Source organism: Osmia bicornis, chromosome 6, assembly GCF_907164935.1.
Source record: "Osmia bicornis bicornis chromosome 6, iOsmBic2.1, whole genome shotgun sequence".
NCBI lineage: Eukaryota > Metazoa > Arthropoda > Insecta > Hymenoptera > Megachilidae > Osmia > Osmia bicornis.
The window spans coordinates 6138239-6157836 of NC_060221.1; the positions used below are offsets into that span (position 1 = coordinate 6138239).

Sequence of the window (19598 nt, forward strand, 5' to 3'; positions counted from 1 at the left end):
TTGTGTGAATTGAATAACGTTGAACAACGAGAATTGGATTTTCACTGAATACCGTGTAATGTGTCAAATTTGAGGCCATCTGTTTATGTGCATGTTAAACACAGAGTATCACAAGGCCAGTTAAATTATCATTCTATCGTATCTATATTCATTCGATTACCATTTATTTGAGGAAAACATTGGGTGACAAGATTATAGATTCGAATGAATTATGAATAATTTAGTTTACACCGTGCGATCAATTATGGTGTTAGATTAACAGCTGTTTTATAAATAATAAATTAGACCAGAGGGGTATGCGAGTACCCAAGTTTCAGATCGAGTCGGGTAGGGTCGACTCGGACTTGACTTCAAAAGTTCGTCTAGCACATAAAGTTCGAGTACCTGTAATTGCATTCGAAGCACTTATCTCAAATTTTTAATGTTCAAAGGGTTTTTATATATTATCATGTATAATTGGATGTATTTAAATTTTGGGTCTCGAATCGAGTTCGAATCCTTAGTTGATATTTGGTTCTCGAAATTTCACTTGAATTCAAACAAATTTTTGACTCGGACTTGAATTTTCGGGTACCTGCCCACCCCTAAAACAACTACACAATCTTTAAAAAAAAACAATTTTAAAGTGATCGTGAACGGTGACTAAATTACCATTTTATCGTATCTTATTTACGTAATTGCAGCTTGTTTATGTAGAATAAGTTGAGGAACGTTGAAGCGACGAAATCGAGGAGGTATAACGATCATTAGAATTTGAAATCGTCCCTTTTGTTGGATGAGGAAACTTCAGTTGCAACTTTCCTAAAGGTTGCGATTAAAATATCAACAGACAAAACGTTTAGTATAAAGCGTAAACGTAGAAGGCATTCTAGAATAATATGTTTTTAATGCAGGGCAAGTACAGTATGGATTGTTAATTTGTAAAGGGTTTCTCTCTTTCTCTCTCTCTTATTGTTACATTTTGAATAATCAGAGTAAGCAAACAGACGAAGGGAATAACTATTTTACAGAATCCATTCGCGGGTAATTACCGTTTGTTCGAGTAGAATAATACTTTAATGAGCACTTTATGGGGCCGTTAAATTCCTCGTCTGTATTTTTCGCATAGATTAAACAATAAAAAACGGAGAAACGAGGGGCTTGCAATAAAGCGTCGCGCGGCCGCGAATAAATTTTTACCGCGGACTGACAAATTTTCAAACGCGTACCAACACTTTCGAAAACTAACGACAAAGTCCGCGGATGTATAATTAAACCGAGTGACAAACGATCAAATTTGAATTCACAGTTATGAAAATAATCTTTCAAAAGATTTTAATTAAAAATAACATTGATTGTAAATTATGAAAGAAAACAACTGTTCGATTATTGTACGTATTTTCAGACTCTATAGAGATGAAAATTTTATTGAAATTGCTAGTTTATTGCATCAAGTTGTACATAATTGCCATTTGTTTCGCTGGAATTATGCTTTAATGACCATTTTACGGCATCGTTAAATTCCTTGTTAGTAACTTTTCCATCGATTAACCAACGAAACCCAGGGAACAGGATTTATCGATAAAATCATCTTTTCCGTCGATTCGAGAATGAAGAATTTCGGATTGAGGTAATGTAACGAGTTTAGGAAGTCTAATTGAAATATTAATAGAGGTGCAGATATTAAACGGTGCAGACTATTATGCGGTCGAAAAGTAATTATTTAAACGAAAACAGGACTAATGAACTGCAACATTCCGGCTGTTTAATAAGGAGCAGAACATTCGAGCTTTACGAGAAGCTTTATGCGGGAATTATTGAATTTTCATAAAGTAATCTGTTTTCGATTCATTAAGGGACGGTCTCAAATTTACGATCGATGGCTTGTATTGCACGGTATCTAAATTCCATTTTGCTAGAAAATCGATGAATCTCTTTCCACGTAAATATTTAGCGTATTTATAGACCTTCAGATTTATTTATTCAGAGAGATAGGAGGTGTGTTTTATTTAAAAATAAAATAAAAATAAATAAATTATAGAAAAGATATTTTGTTTAAGATTTCTATATTCATCTATTTAAAATGTATAGGGTCAGGAAATGTGGTTTATTTGAAATTCAATTAGCTAGCATTGATTGACACTCTGCTTTTGATGCAAATTTGCCATGATGGAGAATTAAAAAAAATCTTTGACGCGTGTTCCTTTTTATCAGCATACCAAAAAGGTGAAAGCAGCTCTCAAAATTAAAATTCAAAAAATTATTTTATACTAATTCCAACATTTTCGCACGAAATATCTCAATTCTCAATTTAAAATATTTCATGAATTGTTGATTTGTACAATTTTTTTTTATTTAGAATGTTCCAAAAAATGAGTGTACAAAGAAAGAAGGAAATGCAATTTCACTTTACAAAATAATGCAGTTGTTAAATGTACACGCATCGATGCACTTGCAAAAATATACAAGTATAGTATCTTTTAAATCTCGCATTTGTTGTTTCCTAAAATTCTGTTCAAAAACGGGTGCGATTTTTAAAATTACATGAACTATGAAAAATGATCGAAGCAAAGGAAATATTTGCAAATGCGATCCGCAAGGTGTTAAGTAAAAAGAGTTTGTTTCTAATTCCGCCGGTCGTATCGCGTTTCACGCGCGAATACATTCGAAAGAATCAGAATTTGTTGGTCCGCGGGACGAAACTTTCCTCGGTCCTTCGTTTTCCGCAACTCGTACGGGAAAAATCCCCAAGGGAGGCAATATGAAACTTTCGCGGAAGAATTCTCGTACAGAGACGCTTTTAATATTTATATTTCGAACACCATCGCCGATAAAACATCGAAAGAACATGAGTTTACTGGTATGATAAAAAATCTCTTCGTTTTTTTTTTTCCTTTTTTTCACGCTTTATCATTGTCTCCATATAATTACAGGGGAGAATTTAGAAATATTAAATTTTCTGCGACCGAAAAACGCTCGGTTTTCGTTTAGCGAAATCAGTGCTGTTGAAGGACAGAAAAGTGTAATATTTATCACAGAATTAACTCAATTTTTTCTTACACTTTTATTGCCCCGAAAGAACGATAATATCAATTAAAATTTATCTGAAATGCATAACCTTCTAAAATACGAGCAAGTGTTAGGGGAAATAACTACTTTAAAGTCTCTCTAAGTTTCAAAGTGTTACGAAGAAAACAAGGAGGAGGAAACACTCAAGAATCTACTACTTAAACTCTAAATCTTAGAGGATTTTCTTATCTTCATCCTAGAACCGCATCAACTCAAATTTTCCTAGAATCCCTCCAAAACATACACAAATTCTTTGCTTAGACATTTCCCTTACTTCCACGAAAGAGCCATAGTATTAACTAACATTTTTCCGGGATGCATGGGTTCTCGAAACTCGAGCATACGTGAAAGAAACAATGACTCGGAAGTCTCTGGCGCGTTTCAAAAGCAACAGAATAGAAGGTAGAATAAAGGAAACACGCTGAGGAATCTGTTATTTAACCAATTCTCTTATCTTCCTCGAAAGAACTACCCCGTTAACTCGTAACTTTTTCTTATCCTGTATCCCTTTAAAATCTATGTAATTACGTCGTTACGTGAAAGAAAGCGCAGTGTCAAGTAAAATGTATCCCGTAGTTGACGCGGTACCCTGGAACATCAAACGGCTGGCTGGAAAACGCCTCGCCGGAACTATTTTTCAGAGAGGCTGACAGAGGGATCGGCGTCTCTCTTACGAATGCATTATTCCAGTATCGAAACGCGATGGGGTGGGCGAGCGCGAATTGCCAGGCATAAAAGAAGAATTTTTCATCAGCGAGCGAGTATCGGGATACGCCTGTGCATCCGGGAATCTTGAAAACTTCCAATCCCCGCCTCCCGGTACCGAATATCGCGAACAAACACGCGTATATATCTCGTACCATGTAGAATGGGGCGCACAGATCGTTCGAACGTCAAAGGCGGCGTTTCGAACATGCTTCGCATATTTCCGCTCGTGTGTGTACCTGACGTCTCTTGTTCCGCAGAATTACCCTCTCAAGATCCGTCGATACACGGGTTAAGGAGCAAATACCGGATCAACGATGTGTTACGTTTGAACTGCACATGCGGACGGAGCAAACCCGCGGCCAATCTCACCTGGTACATCAACGATCGACAAGTATGATTTTGCTTATTACACCCGGGATATATCGTGGTGATGCATGTTGACCCTTTCCTGTAAACACGGTTCGGATCGAGTGTACATTCGTGATTAAATCAGGCTTCCACAGGTTCTGTACAGAAGAATTTAAGACAGATTATAGGGTTAACTATTTCTTTTTTAATTTTTAATAGAATAATTGCAGAAAAAAGTAAATTAACATCGAGCAAAGTAGGCTTTCCTGGGTAAAATAGCGATATAGGGGAAGGAGGAATTCTCAAAAAATAATTTAGAGGGAAAGATGATATAACTTTATAAAATTTAGTATATAACTGAGAAGTACGAATAATAAAGTAATTTAAATTTTCCCGCATAAATGTTTATGTGGTGTAAGTGATGGGGAGCCACAGACCTGTATACATGAGGTCCTCTCCCCTATATCGTCATTTTTCCCAGGACTGTCGACAGAATAGGGTGAGAATGCGGGATATCACCATTTTTCTTGGAAAAGTCTGATTTGATCACGACTGTATACCAAGTACATTTCATGTACAGTACTGAGAAAGAATAGATTTCCTTTGAGCAATTCGACGTGTGTGAAAGAAGATTCCTTTAGTGTAGAGGAAGATAAAAAATGATAATTCATAAAGTTTTAATTTTGAAAATATTAATATTGATATTAATTTAGAAAGAAAGTACTGTACACTACTTAGCTTCCAGTTTTTATTCTTTTAGTTATTTATAATAATATTTCATGACTGGTCATAACGAAACATTTCAGATTTACGAATGCACATTCAGCTTGATCCCATCCAAAGTTGTAACACGTAACCAGTTAACAAACCTTTTTGCGCTCGAAACACCCTATCGTTCCTCCAAGGAATAGAAATGGGGTGGCAATGGTGGGGGCGTAAAGCATCTACTACACAGCTCCGAACAATTAGGGATTCGTGTTTGAGATTTCGAGGATCGAGCTTTCGAGAATCGTGGTTGTTGCTCGTTTTCAGGTACGCCTTGTTGCGATGTTGAAGAGGATAGAGGTGGATTCATTATGCGAGACCCGCGAACACTGCCTTTCCGCTTCGTTTTACCTCGGTGTCGAATGAAATCGAGTTAAGAGATTGAATATAGAACCGGTAGCTCGAGATGGGTAGGAAAAGCAGGGTGAATTATATAGAGTCGGACGGCTTAACGCGTTTTCTTGCACACGATTCTCGGCTACCGGCTTCCGGATATTCGATTTGTCCGGTCCAGTTTTGTTTATGTTATTCCAAGTCGGATCGAATTTAGGAGATTGAATTAACAGTCGTAGTATACCTCGGGTATACGTACCTATGCTTGCTTTATTGCATGCAATTCTGCCTTCCTTTTCTTTATTTTTATCCTCGATATATAACGGAATTGAACGAAGAGATTGAAGTGCACCGGGTTAGGTGTAGAGGAAACGGGCTTGAATTATGGCAGAAAATAGGTTAACGCGTTTTTGTTTGTTCGCGTTCAAGTTGGCCGACTAGAATTTGATTGAACTCAATTCATTATGGTTTCATTTTCTCTTCCACCTTCGATATCGAACCGGAGAACATTTTTGCTTATCAAGGATTTCGTTTTTCATCGATACCTGGGATAATAGAACAATTATTCAGCATAGCAATGAATATTGGGTCGAAATTGCAAATTCATAATTATTACTTTATAACAATTAAAATAATAGATAATGTAAGTACACTCGAAATAAAACTAGTTAGTTGCTATGAAAAAGACCTCGATAGCAAGCTGAACAGTTGAATTAGAAGGGTAATTTTTCGATAAAAAACCAGATACCTGATCCGAGCTTCATTGAACAATCCAATTAACCTGTCATTCTTCAACCCCATAATTTTTTCCGGTAAAATTTATCCAGCTGCCTATACATTCTACCTTCACATTCTCTCGAAACTCCTACTTTTTCCATTTTATTTTTTACTCCAACGAAAAACGGCCACATTTGTTCAGCTAATCAAACGACTGGCCCATTCTCAAAACACGAAACTACATTCGAGAAAGGCTATCGTTAATTTGAATAGTTGAAAACAAATGAAGCAATTGACGTTGCTCCTTTTATCCTGAATACATGGTTTAACATTTTCAGTGTTGTTCAAGTATTAATAAACTCGTATCGGTGCTTTAATTATTACAAGCAGGGTTAAAAATATTTCTGAAAAAAATGTACGCTACTAATAAAAAGTATGGGGTTATTCAACAATAACGATGTAAAGAACCTCGGAACTCCAGAAGCCGAGAACCCGAGGGAACTTACGGGGGAGGTCGGGAATCCGGAAAACCGGGGGGGGGGGGGAGACATCGCCATTTTTCTGAAGAAGCTCGATTTAATCGCAAATATACATAAATTATTCAAGGAAACAAGTGAAAAATTAGAATTAAAAATTGGTTCAACCGTACCTTAAATAATTACTCTTTCTATTTAAAAATTTCCATCAATGTTCCTTGAATTGTTCAATTGTTTTAAATTTATAATGATTGCAACGTCAATCACTGTGCTGATTAAACATTTATTTAATCTTCTCGTGGACTTATTTTCAGTCATAAAATACAGCTACAAAAGTTTTCCGAAAAACCGATGGAACATTCTGCTACAGAGAATCCCAGTACCGATTGAAAATTACATTTTCGTGATATAGATCGAAGTGGCGGCATTGTTTCACGGTAAAATATTTCACGGGGTCGATTTTTGGACACCTGTTCTCCGCGATGAATAGCCGTGTTCCGGCTACAACTGAACCATGCCGATTCGATTTCGTAGCGAAAAGTTACGCGACGCTACCTTATGAACGAGTTTTTCTTCCTCGTCTATCTACACAATGAACTATATGCATTTCAAACATCATGTCGTAAAAAAGAACAAAAGTAGAATGTAAATCAGGCGAGAAAAGTTCGAGAGTAACCATCGAAACTCAACTTTATCGATGAAATAATTATTGTTATTCAAGAATCGGGTACTCGAGGATCGATTTTTCCGTCAGTTTTACGAGCGCAAAAGGGCGAAAAGGAAGAAGCTGTTTCTGTTTATCTTTCGGTTTGCTTCGAGGCTCTATGTTTAACTCCTTCCAGAGTAAGTAGCCTCGTACTTGAAATTAGATAATTAATAAAAGGAAACAGCAAACTTCCTTGGGTATCTGTGAAACGTGTTACAGGATGTTGTTACTGTAAGATAGATCAATTTTCTTCATGGTACAAAATGAAGGGATTTCAACGTAACAGCTCCGATCGTTAATCCTTTGCGGTCTTGCCGTGTCCGCGAACAGCATCGAAGTTTGGACAAACATTTGCTATAAATTTTGTTATCTTTTGCAACTGAAACACTCTGTCTAGCACACGTTACCGGTACGTGTATTTATGTTACCGTTGGCTTTTAGTCCAAGTTTTGTACAATATTGTCCCTTTATCCTTTGTGTTTGAAACGGGAGTCCAGATCGTTTTCATTGAAATCTGCTTAAAATAATAACCCGTAGTCATTGCTTTGAATATTTCGAATAACGTATCGTCGATAAGCACTTTGTGCTCTCGAGCATTTAGGCTGCTTTACATCCGTTTTTAATTTACTTTTATCAATCAGATCGAAGCTTTGGCAATTGAAACATTTTATCGGCTTAATTAACGAGATTCATTCAAGTTTTTATTCAATTTCAAAAGCTTGTTTCGCGATGAATAAAATCGACAGCAATCGTGGATTCGATAATCAGAATCGGTCTCGATTGATTGATCATTGTTATTGGTTAATCAACACGCTTGAAACTTATTTTTAAAAATTCTTTTTGCTTTTTATACAAGTTTTTTATCAATCATTTTCTGAGAGTCTCTACAATCAATTTTTTTTGTGAAAAATCAAAAATATTGAATATATAGAAATGAATTCTGCGGCTCTTCTTTTTTTTATTGAAGATATACTTTTTAAAAATTATGGTAATTCCGATCATTGAAGTAATTATTATTCTCATTATATTTTCGTACCACTTTTCAAATGTACAGAAGCTCGGGAAAATATTCAAATTTGAAATAGTAATTATCAATCCAATTAATTTGTAGCCATAATATTATGAATGCCATTGTGTTATTTCGAATGAAAATGAAATTCTACTAGTAGTAAAAGGAGAATATATCGAGAGCAATTACATCGTGATATAGTAACTCTGCAAAGACGGATAGTAGATTTTAAAGCCATTTCTCTGTCTAAAATCGAACCGAGCCCGGTAAGTTTCGTCGGATCGGTGAAAAACAGACCGCAAAGGATTAGGACGATGATCTTTGAAACATTGAACGAGCCGAATTACGCGGATACGCTCGCGGCGATTAGTGAACTCCGCGCTCGGATCGTTCGACTAATCGTGGAAATTTGTCGTGTAAAACGGCACTGGGCGGCCGGCTTTAAACTCGGCGAGAATTAATTATCGAAATTAAGTCGTCTACTCCAGCGGGAGTTGGCCGATTTTAACGCTGGCTCGCCAGGATTCCTCGAGCATAAACCCGTGCGACAACCACCATCATCCACGTTCCGTTGCCACAGCCGCTGAAGCCGCACGTCCGCACGTACAGCCCCCTCGACACGAACGAATCGGAGTGGCAGATCTCCCAGATCGGACTTCAGTTTCTCGTTACGCACGAACACTTCGCCACTAGGACCGGCAAAATGAAGATACGCTGCAGCGCCTCGATATACGACATATACTGGAAGAGTACCGAGGTCAGCGCCGAAGAGGACAGGCCCAGGGTGATACATTACGAGCCAGCCGCCACGATCGTCGGCATCAACTATCTCCAACCACCACCCAACTTTCAAACTGGCCAAAAGAAACCTGACGGTCATGTCGGAGTTAAAGGTAACAAAAGTTTGCTGTCATATATTTTTAATTATAGGTTCTATGGAAAATTTGATTGGTGAAAGGAAGATGAAATAATTTAATAATAAAATAATGTTTAGGTAATTGTCTGCTATTTTGGCGCTATCTTCAGTTTTCTCCAAACTTCGGTAAAGAATTCTAAGTATTTTTAATTTCATATTTAAACTAAACTCAACTCTAAATAACATCTTTACTCGTCAAAATAAGATTTATTATATTCGACAAATTTTTTTGTAATAAAATCACAGATACTACTCCATTCTAACAAAGGAATTTATAGTTAGAAAAATTAGCTTCGCCTGGAAATAAACCAAAGGCAATTTAATGGAACAATTAGTAAAATAGTCGTTTTGTTAGAGATTACCTAATAGAAGGGTTGAAAGTTAAATCGAGAGACTATGCCTTAGTAGCCACCTTACTGTCCAATAGATTATCATCTCTTCAGAAGCATCGATATTCGAAGGACTCTCGAAACTGTACTGCATTTTAAGGCTAAGTCGATACAATTTTGCACGAAAGGTCCCAATGACCTCGTTGCACGATAGAGAAAGGTCGTCAATGGTAATAGAGCCTATTTCGATGAGTAAAAGGTAATCGTATAAATTATTCTTGATTATCTGGATCAGTAACTACTGTTAGCGAAAGCCTGGGTAAAATTCATTTATTTTTACATACCCTGAATATAAGATTTGTATACTTCCGTTAAACATCGGAGTATCGATTGTCCTGTTTAAGCATCTCGTTCTTGTGTACTTCCTGTTCTTAATTAATTCACCTCACAGTGTTCCATTTTTTAAGTTCAAGGGTCATGGAACACAAGGCAACGATACGTGCCATTTCTGCGAAGGTTAAAAGCGACTTTATAAATAAAAAATATCTCTGAACATTTAAAATCGTAACGTACAGCACAGGTAAACTTCAAATTCACCCTGTCCAACCTTTCCGTATAAAATTAACAACAGTATATTTGTTTGTAGAATTACAATAGAGGTGTATTAATTTATATTATTTTACAACTTCATAATAATACTCCTTTTGATACAGTGAAATTAATTACAAATGAAATCAAATACGAGAACGAAGTTTTAATAAAGCAAGAATTATGCACTGACGGATAATAGTTAGGGAATTATTAAACAGATGAAGCATTGCAATTGTTAGCAAATTTTCAAATAGCTGTCTGAATAAGTGTGCTACTCTGGTATGTATTCTTGGGTTATTAAAATTAATTATGTCTCAGATTGATGAGCTACCTTTGTATTCAGAGCTAATTAGGAATAAATGTCTTTTCAATAGGTACTGAATTATGAGTGGAAATTGGTAATTGGCTAATTAACTTTTGTAAAACACTGCCATTATCGTGGTAGCTCTAACTCAAAGAGAAGTCGAGATAAAAATGTATAAACTGGAATCTCTCGAATCCTTTCAATCATATTTTCATAAGATCCGTGCATTTTTGAAATCGGATGCAAAATGCTGTAGAAGAATATTATTCGATCAATGAATAAGCGATCGATCCATGCTGAAATGTTGGACGAAAACGAATGTCTTCTCGTTAACGGGCCAACTAATCGCTCGACCAATGAAATCAACCAAACGAAGTTACCTAATTTTTTCCTCTTTTTTTTTCTATTCCTCGTTCTAAACGAGGCTGCGGTCACCCGAATATCCGACTGTTTGTCTGGCCCGCGGTTCGGATAATCTGACCAGCCGAATTATCCTGGTTAACGTCAAATAGCTCGGCATGCCATCAAATAATTCGTTTCACGCCAGGTAATCCGAGCCTGCGGCAAGGATAATTCCCGACGCATTCCACGATTATTTGCTGCGGCTTCGAATTATTTGACGTCAAGTGAGCCACGCTTATCTGACCAAGAAATTTCGATTTCATAACGACGCGATGATCGATGGTATCGTTGTGCGCTAAGTTATAAAGAAGGAACAAACCTCGTGGTGTATCAGTTTCATATAATACGTGAATATAATTTCAATGGTAGATTCAGTATACATAAATGATAAAAAAGGTTCGTATAAACTTTTGTTCTATCTCATCTCGTTTCCGAGTTACAGTGCATTTTCTGGTGTATAGTTGAAGGAGTAGATATAACGTGGTCGTAAAATCGGTCAGACTAGTGTGTTCGGTGCATACCTAAAATATGAAGTACTGATTGAAGAGCTTAGTTTGACAAAATTATTAGTGCAAGGAGGAAGAAAACCTCATGGTATATCAGGATCCTTCACATAATACGCGAACGTAACTTCAGTGGAGGATTTAATACACATAAATAATAAAAAAATTCATATAAACTTTTGTCTTATCTGATCTCGTTTCTGAATTACAATGCATTTTTTCGTATATAGTTGGAGGAAGAAATATAGTGCGGTCGTAAAGTCAGACTAGTATGTTTGAAATATCAAGCACCGAGTAAAGAGCTTAGTTTATCAAAGCAATTACTGCAAGAGAAAAACATTTTATAATCCAGAAACAAGCTCAGATAGGACAAACGTTTATACGAACACTTTTTATTATTTATCTGTGGTGAATCTACCACACGTATTACAGTATATCCTGTACAATAACACGATGGGAACAATTCAATCGAAATCGTATCATCGTAGAAGGAATAAAAAGGAGGGACGAGAGTCACGATCGAATCGGTCTATCGTGGCATGCAAAAAACTTCGTTTCGTTATTTGAGTTAGCTATTTGCCTCGTTATGGAACTTCTCTCTCTCTCTCTTGATTTTCATTCGTGATCGTCTCTTCATCGTTCCAGCTTGCAACCATCTGGTCGTTTCGTTTCCTCGACCGGTCGTTACCAAAGTAACTTATCTGATAAATGAAATATTTGCTCGTTAGACCGGGAACAATCGTTCCGTCGCATCGGTTCAAAGTGTACGCGAATGTAGAGGGTCAGATTTGCGGACGAATTAACATGGCGGTTGTCGTGGCGTGTAATCGTGACGATAAATAGCTGGTTTAATATAGTATACAAACTATAATATATAATAATAACATGAGAGAAAAGGTTGGGTAGTGATAATTAAACGGGGGCCGCACGAATCGCCGCGAACGTGTCGTTATTTTATATACCGCGTTGTTTGCGCGTCTCCTCTCGGTTCGGCTCTTTGAAACTTGTTAAATTAACCGGAAACGAAAATGAGCATTGTAAAACCCGGGGATCCGAACGATTAACGCAGCGTGTTATAATTAGGATGCGTTCAACGTGCAGATGAACGAAAGAGAGATTGGTCGAGTTACGGTCACGGTTCGCTTGCAGTTCGTTCAAATGTTATTCGAGGCCTGGAACCGTGACCGAAACGCCGGCACCGGGTTAGTTAATTCGCTCGAAAAGCATTGAATAATATTTGATCGAGCCTGTGACAGGATCGAGACTGTCAGTGTAAATCGAGTCACGGTACGGTCGAGGGTTAATTAGTGGGTCAGGCGTGGCAAAGTGATCCTGTCGATAGCTTGAAAATCATTATTCATCGGGCTGATGCGAAAGGGAGGGGAAAAAATGAAGATATTTCGTACAGGTTGTTAGATAAATTCATTAACTCTCTCGATGGCCGAATGATGGGGAGGAAATTTAATGAGCTACAGTAGCGAACAAAAATGACATTTTAAGGGGATCCATTCTATATGGTTGTCGGTCATCAAAGACTTCCTTGACAATATCTATATTGATATAGGATAAAGGATCAAGTTATAGGATACAATATTAATTTTCATGATTTGTAAAATCCAGGCTATATGAATTAAAACGTAATATTGTCTTCGTAACATTTGAAATTACAGTTTTCTAAGTAAATTAAAATTTTTATTATTAATGTACGGGAAAGATATAAAAAGTGTATGGAAATCTTAATTCTTGCAATTATTCGACCATTTTCGTTACCAAAATGACTAAGTCATTTAATATAGTAATAATTAAATTGATTTAATGAATAAAAATGAGTATTTTGTCAAATTAAAATAAATTTTAATTACAAAGTCATTCTAATTTAAACTAAATTCAGCCTAACATAAATGTAACAAAATAATCTAACGGCCCAAAACTTTAGCCCGCTTTCGTAGATCCGAAACGAGGCTGTTAAAGCAGAAGCGTTCTCTCCGTCGATTCGAATTTTTTGCATTATTATGTTCGAAGGAAACTGGGTTTTATTACTTTCAATTCTCATCCGGCCATATATTCGCTGACTACGGTGGATATATTAGCGGCGTGGCGGGGGTGTACGCGGGGTGAATGGCGCGAATTAATTCCAAAAGTTTCGCGCGTCCACGCAAGGAGGAGATTCTCGTAAACGGTGCCGAAGCGATGCGCTCGAATTTTCCGGCTTCCATCGCTTTATCCCCCGACCAAAGCAGCCAGAGAAGGCTGTTCAACGAAAAGCATCGATCTGCAATTTTATCCACGCTAGAATCCGAATGTTTCTTCCCTCCCTGAAAATTCGTGGAACGACGAATATCGTTTGGTTCGAACCATCGACGTATTTCCGTCTCTTATCTGCTATCCGAAAGATTTCAAATTGCACTCCCCTTTCTACCAAACCGATGCGGTTTATTTTCATTTTGCTTACGGTTGCTAATTACCTCGTACATTTTCCAAACGGTTTCGCGTCGTTTATACGATAATTTGCGTTCATCAGAATTATTGAGTATCCTCGTTGCATACATTCAAGTAATACCTTACTCCGATATCTCCGATATCAACGTTCGACGGGAATTTTATTTTTATTTATGTCTGTTTATTTCTGCTCGAAAAATTTGTAAATAAGGAAAATAATCCTGTTTGTAAGCAAAGAAATGAAACAAATATTGTTTCCATATTTTTATTTATTTTTCATCGGTACGATACCAGATCCATTGCCTAGTTTGACAGTGAGGAGGAATAATATTTATATTGGTACATCGAAAATTGTTTTGTTTAAACGATCCGCTATTCGCGGATATATATAGGGTAGATTTAGCCACCAATCAACATCGATCCTCTGATTAAAGAAAAGGTGCTAATGATACCAAATATGAAACTTTCGATGCAGAACACTGTGTATTCTCTGCTTCCAGTTCTCGGCTCGTCCAGGACGGAACCAAGGCTACCGTCTTCGAGGCTGGTGCTCGGACTGTTCGCGTTTCTTCTGATCGCCATTCGTTAACCGTAACGCAATTAAGTACGCGCGCGCTTTGGAGCTGTTTTATATAAATCGACGTGCTTGTAAGAAAGTCCGGGCCGCTTTGTGTGATCTGATCATCCTCGGGCGACAGACGACGCACGTTTCGCGCCATTTTTCGGACCACGGTGCGAGATGAACCACGGAGAAGAAATGACAGGAAACGACGCTGAATTCGATTTGGATCAGCATGAATGGTAAAGGATGTCGGGTGATAAGATTCGTGTCTCTTTACGATCAACGAAAGGTACTCGTGGTCCGCCAATGTCGATGTAAGAACGACGAAACCAAAGAGAATAAGAGAGGAATGTTTCGGGGTATATTTTATTATTAGACCGTATATGTCGCTTCCTTTCGACGAGAATACATGTGTTTGCAGTGTGTAGATAGAACCGTATAGTACGTTTTACGTCGCATCGTTTCGAAGAAAGAGCGATAGATCTTTTCGTTTTCGTACTTTTTTATAAACTCGAAACGACTGACCTAGCGTGGATATATTATACAGGCTGGTTCAAAATTGGTGCGGACTATCCATTGATTCTTTAGAATTTTGCAAATCAAGTTCCAAAATTTGATTTCCTGTCATCTGACTTTTTTAAATCTAGAGTGGATTATTTATTACGGTATTAAAATTATTTTGTGAAGGTAAAATATTATGCTATTGCCAAAGATACTGAAATCATTTAATCACACCAGAATTAATAGGAGCAATTTAAAATTGCAATTTCAACAACGTGCATCATTCTTGAAAGGCCCTGTATATGTATAATCTATCTTCGTCGATCTCAATCTCTATTTCTCCATCCTGTCTCTTGATCCGTACCCCGATTAGCCTGACATCACTCGGTTCGCCTGAAAGTACATGAAACAGTGTGCGAGGAGATGTACCTGATGAATCGGATATTCGACGTGTAGTCGCTTTGCGGTTGCCACTGTTCTCGTGTTTCCAACAAGGATCTCGCGTTCTGAGGAGGAAGAGGAAACGGATAAGGATACTATATGTATTATAACGAGGAACGATGTCAAAACATCATCTTTTCTTTCTCGTATATTAAGAATACTCCTCGCCAAAAAAAAAAAAAAAAATTTTAACGAAGAAAGGAGGAAAATGGAAACAAAATAAACTCCTGAAAAAAAAAGAGACGAGCTCGATCATTTGAGAGTCAACGAGAAACGATCGTTCTGTAACGAAATGAAATTTCGTTCACGGGTTACGATTCACGTTCATGTCGGGGCTCATTAAGCGTTCGCTTCATTAAATTAATACCTGTTTGCTGTTCGATTTAATGCGTTCCCCTCTTTCGATACATTTATCAGCCGCGTTTCACACAACTTCGAACGCGACTGAACGATTAAAGCGATTTGCAGCCACGTTCTGTTTACAGTGAATATACCACGTGTATCGAGCTTACCGTTCTCTACCCTCGACTTCCGGCCGGAATGTTGCGTTTCCTGGTTGCGTACGGCCTGGAACATCGACGAACGGGTATTAAGTTTTCCTTCACTTCGAAACGTTTTGAGGAAATTCATTCTGGTTCGATTGATTGGGTCGTTGTTTGAACGAGACGCGACGATTGAAAGAATTTAAAAAGAAAAAAGATTGAAATCGTATATATATATATATATATATATGTATATGTATATTATATATTAACGAGCGATGTGTGCTAGCTATTAGTTTATGGATTAATCGATTAAGAATCGCAACGACTGAATAATACTCTACATGATTTTCTAATTGTAATAAGTATTTTTGAAAAAACAACCTCATCGTTTCTACGTATGTAGCTAAAGCGAGCGACCGTTCGTTAGGTGGACGCGTTTCAATTTCGAGATTAGCCAAAAAGAAAAAGAAAGAAATTAATATGTGAAGGTGAACGCACGAGAGCGATAGAATATTTTCGAACCGATCGGTATACACGACGATTTAAGAAATAAATGTAAGCGAGAGTGTAAAGTGTCAGAGGTGTTTCGCGTGTCTGCAGCATAGTTTTAATGATTTTTTCGTTGTGTCAAGGAGACAGAGAAGATGCTAGTCAAATTTTTGCCAATTTTTTGGTATCGATGCTCATTATGTTCCTCAGCTTGTCACGATACGAAAGAATATTTATGATAATAATAATGATATGACCACAGAATCGTTTCATTTCGTGCCATCATGCATCCCCTTCGATCCACTTTTATTTTCAAACACATAATGTTAAATAGAAAATCCTGAAATTTAGAATTTTTTAATTTTATTATGAAAAAGAAGTTTGTGGTTAACGAATCATTGTTAATTCGAATAAAGCATTATTTATGCATCATGAATATTTTTTTATACACGTACGAGTAAAATATTGATCTGGTATCGTGAATAAATGTTGTATTTAAATCAAACTTTATTTGAATAATTCCAAATATTTGCAGCGTTATTTAGATAAGGTGTGAAGAAGTTTTACCACAGAAATAAATTCACAGAGATTTGTCCACGGATACGGATGACTGTAAGTAACGAATACATAGAACCACGAATATTAAAGATACCATGAATAATGAATAATAATACCAGTAACATTTAATACAGCGATGAATAAAAATTCATTTGAATGATGCTTAAATTCGCAAGAAAATTGAAGAATTTTAAGTATTTAATTAACCTTTGAACAGCGGAGCCTGGATTTAAGATAAAACGTATAACTTTCCAACGAAAGAATTTCGTATATTGGACGAATAACTTCAAAAGAACAGTCTATGATTTCGAAAATAAAAATAATGCGAAGTACAAAATTAAATTGAAAATTTAACATCCGAGGATTAAAGAACTATCGCTTGGGCAGGAAACAGCTGACAGTTACAAACCTTCAACGCTATCCGGTCCTTTCAGCAAATTACGATTTCATTCAGAATAATAGGAACTGATCAATGAATATTCATGAAAATCTAGCATTGAATAGATCGGACCAATTTCTACGCGTGTTAATCGTGATTTTACGTATCGTTACAAGATTGCCGGCTGGTTAACAGAGCAACGAAATCCATGGGCAGGTGTGTACCAATGAAAGTCACAGACCTGCGAGCAGTGCAACGTATCGGTAACAAATGTTATTTTATCAAAAGCTCGCGTCGAATGAATCGTGTTACCGACGTTATTACTCCATTTGTTTCCGCCTCACTGCCAATAATACTGATGAAATAATTCAATTACCCGTTTCACATGCGATACACGATCAACCGTAGCGCTTGGCTACATGCACGGTCTCTCCGTCTAACTTCGACCCTATTAATCCTTCAAAGATGCGCCATTCACAACCGACTAATCCGTTTACACTTTTAAATCCGAAAATCCGATATTCCGTTCGAAAGGGTACGCCCCGACGCGTTACGCTTTTTACTTACACTCGCTGTGCACCGAGAGGCTTAAACGCTTGTCGCCCGAACACCTATCTCTTTCATTTTTTTTTTTTTTTTTAGATCAGCCTTTCGAGAACCAGTGTCGAACGAAACATGCCCAAACCATTGGATTTGTCTGAACCTTTTTTATGGTGAAAATAGTTACTACTGTTTGGATTCACTAAACACAGTTTCTTCACAAAAAACTGTTCGGATTGAAATATAAATCTAATATTTGATGATTTTTTAATCAAATATTCTATTCCTGTGAAAGTTACTGGGTTTTATTAACCCTTGAAGAGCCAACTGATTCGAAAAAGGTCAGTTTTGATTTATAAATTAATTTTATTATTAATCGAGGTTCCAATATGATCTAATAATATAAATAGCAAAAGTTAGTTAATGTTAGTTAAAATCTTCCATGATTGTTAATCATGGAAGATTACAGTTTGACGTGTAAAATCGAAATCTGTTCGAACTATGTAATTACTGTTCATCGATTGATTGTCGGAGATATCATTTCCGATTCGCGTTTCAAACGGGTCAACGAAAATTGAAATAGGGAATCTATGTCGATTTGAATCTGTTCTTAAAAATAGTCATTTGCTCTTTGTACATTTATAATGAACTGTTTTAAAAACGAGTTACGTTCTTGAAAAGCACAGAATTAAAACAATAAGAGACTATAGTTTTATTAAAACAAAAAGTATTTAGTACTTCGATGAAATTTATAATATACAAATATTAATATAATATATTTTCCTATTATACTGATAATAGAAGATAATAAAGTCATAGTTTAAACTCGAAGATTAGTATCCTTAATAATCGTAGTTTCAGTACGTCTGACCAGACGTATTCATTTTCACTGCGGCAGTCAACTTGTTAACGCGTTTACTGCGACAGTGGAATTAGCCGTGCCTGGTACGCGGCACAGAATACTATAGATTATTAAGGATTAATTTTTTTAATTAAATAGCTGAATCTCCCATGTGGAATTATCACTGGAATCTTTGTAGTACTAAAAATTCTCGTACAATCATTAATTTCCAATAACTCGACTGAATTGAATAAGTTTCATTAATTTAATTAAGAAAAGGAGGTCATCTATTTTTCAATCAAATTGGCAAATTAATTATTTGTGTCCTTAATAATTAGAATCTCGATATGGCTGACCGCGTATGTACACCCTCGAGCAAGGGCGTCCCTCTAGGGAAAATGGCCGTCTAAGCCAGGGGAGGGGAAGGTGTCCCCACCAATGGGTATGATACTTCGAACCATGCATTATCCCTAATTCATAGAAGACACTTTGGTATTCGAGAAAGAACAACATTTTCTGAGAAAATGCCTGCTGGCTCGAGGTATCATACCCAGTGATGGGAACACCTTCTCCTCCGCTGACTTAGACCACCATTTTCCCTAGAGGGACGCCTGTGCTCGAGGATGTACATTTCCACTGTAACAGCTGACGTGTTAACGCTTGACCGCTGCAGTAGATATATCCGCGTTTAGTCAGACACATTTTAAAATAGAAGAATGAATTTTTTAACATAACGCTCCAGTTTACACATTGTCCTAATATTTTTAGTTTTTAATTATTTAACTCTATTAAACTCAGAATCTCAGTGACTGACGTTGTGGTCGACGTGTTAACAGATTGATAACCACAGTGGAAATGGTCAAGCATTGTCAGACATGTTATAACTGCAATTATTCAGGACAATTATAATTATTTGATTTCCTATGCTTTTCACTTGCTGTTTTGCATGAACAATATAATTTTAACATGTTGGTCAGCAGTGACCGAGACCTTAAATTTTGTTCGATCGAATAATTAGTGAAAGAAGAGAGAAGATAAACTATTAATGCAAGGTATCGATTTGAAAATTAATTGATCATATTTTTAATAATTACAGGTTTAGTACCTCTGACTATACATGGCCTTTTCTACTGTGGTAGTCAATGTGGTAATATTATATAAAAATGTTTAGTTATTCTATAATTAAGTATAATTACTACTTATCTTAA

The 19598-nt window shown here is 36.6% G+C and overlaps 1 protein-coding gene across 2 annotated transcripts in view; it reads left to right on the forward strand.

Moving 5' to 3' along the window:
• LOC114876859 overlaps nt 1–16534 on the forward strand; it is a 60303-nt gene extending 43769 nt beyond the window's left edge. For both annotated transcript variants that reach the window (XM_029188742.2, XM_029188741.2), the window contains exons 5-7: nt 4014–4147; nt 8691–9003; nt 14095–16534. In XM_029188742.2, the coding sequence (XP_029044575.1) occupies nt 4014–4147; nt 8691–9003; nt 14095–14183 (536 nt within the window). In that variant the 3' untranslated portion in view covers nt 14184–16534. The remainder of the gene's footprint in view (nt 1–4013; nt 4148–8690; nt 9004–14094) is intronic.
• Nucleotides 16535–19598: the final 3064 nt, after the last annotated feature.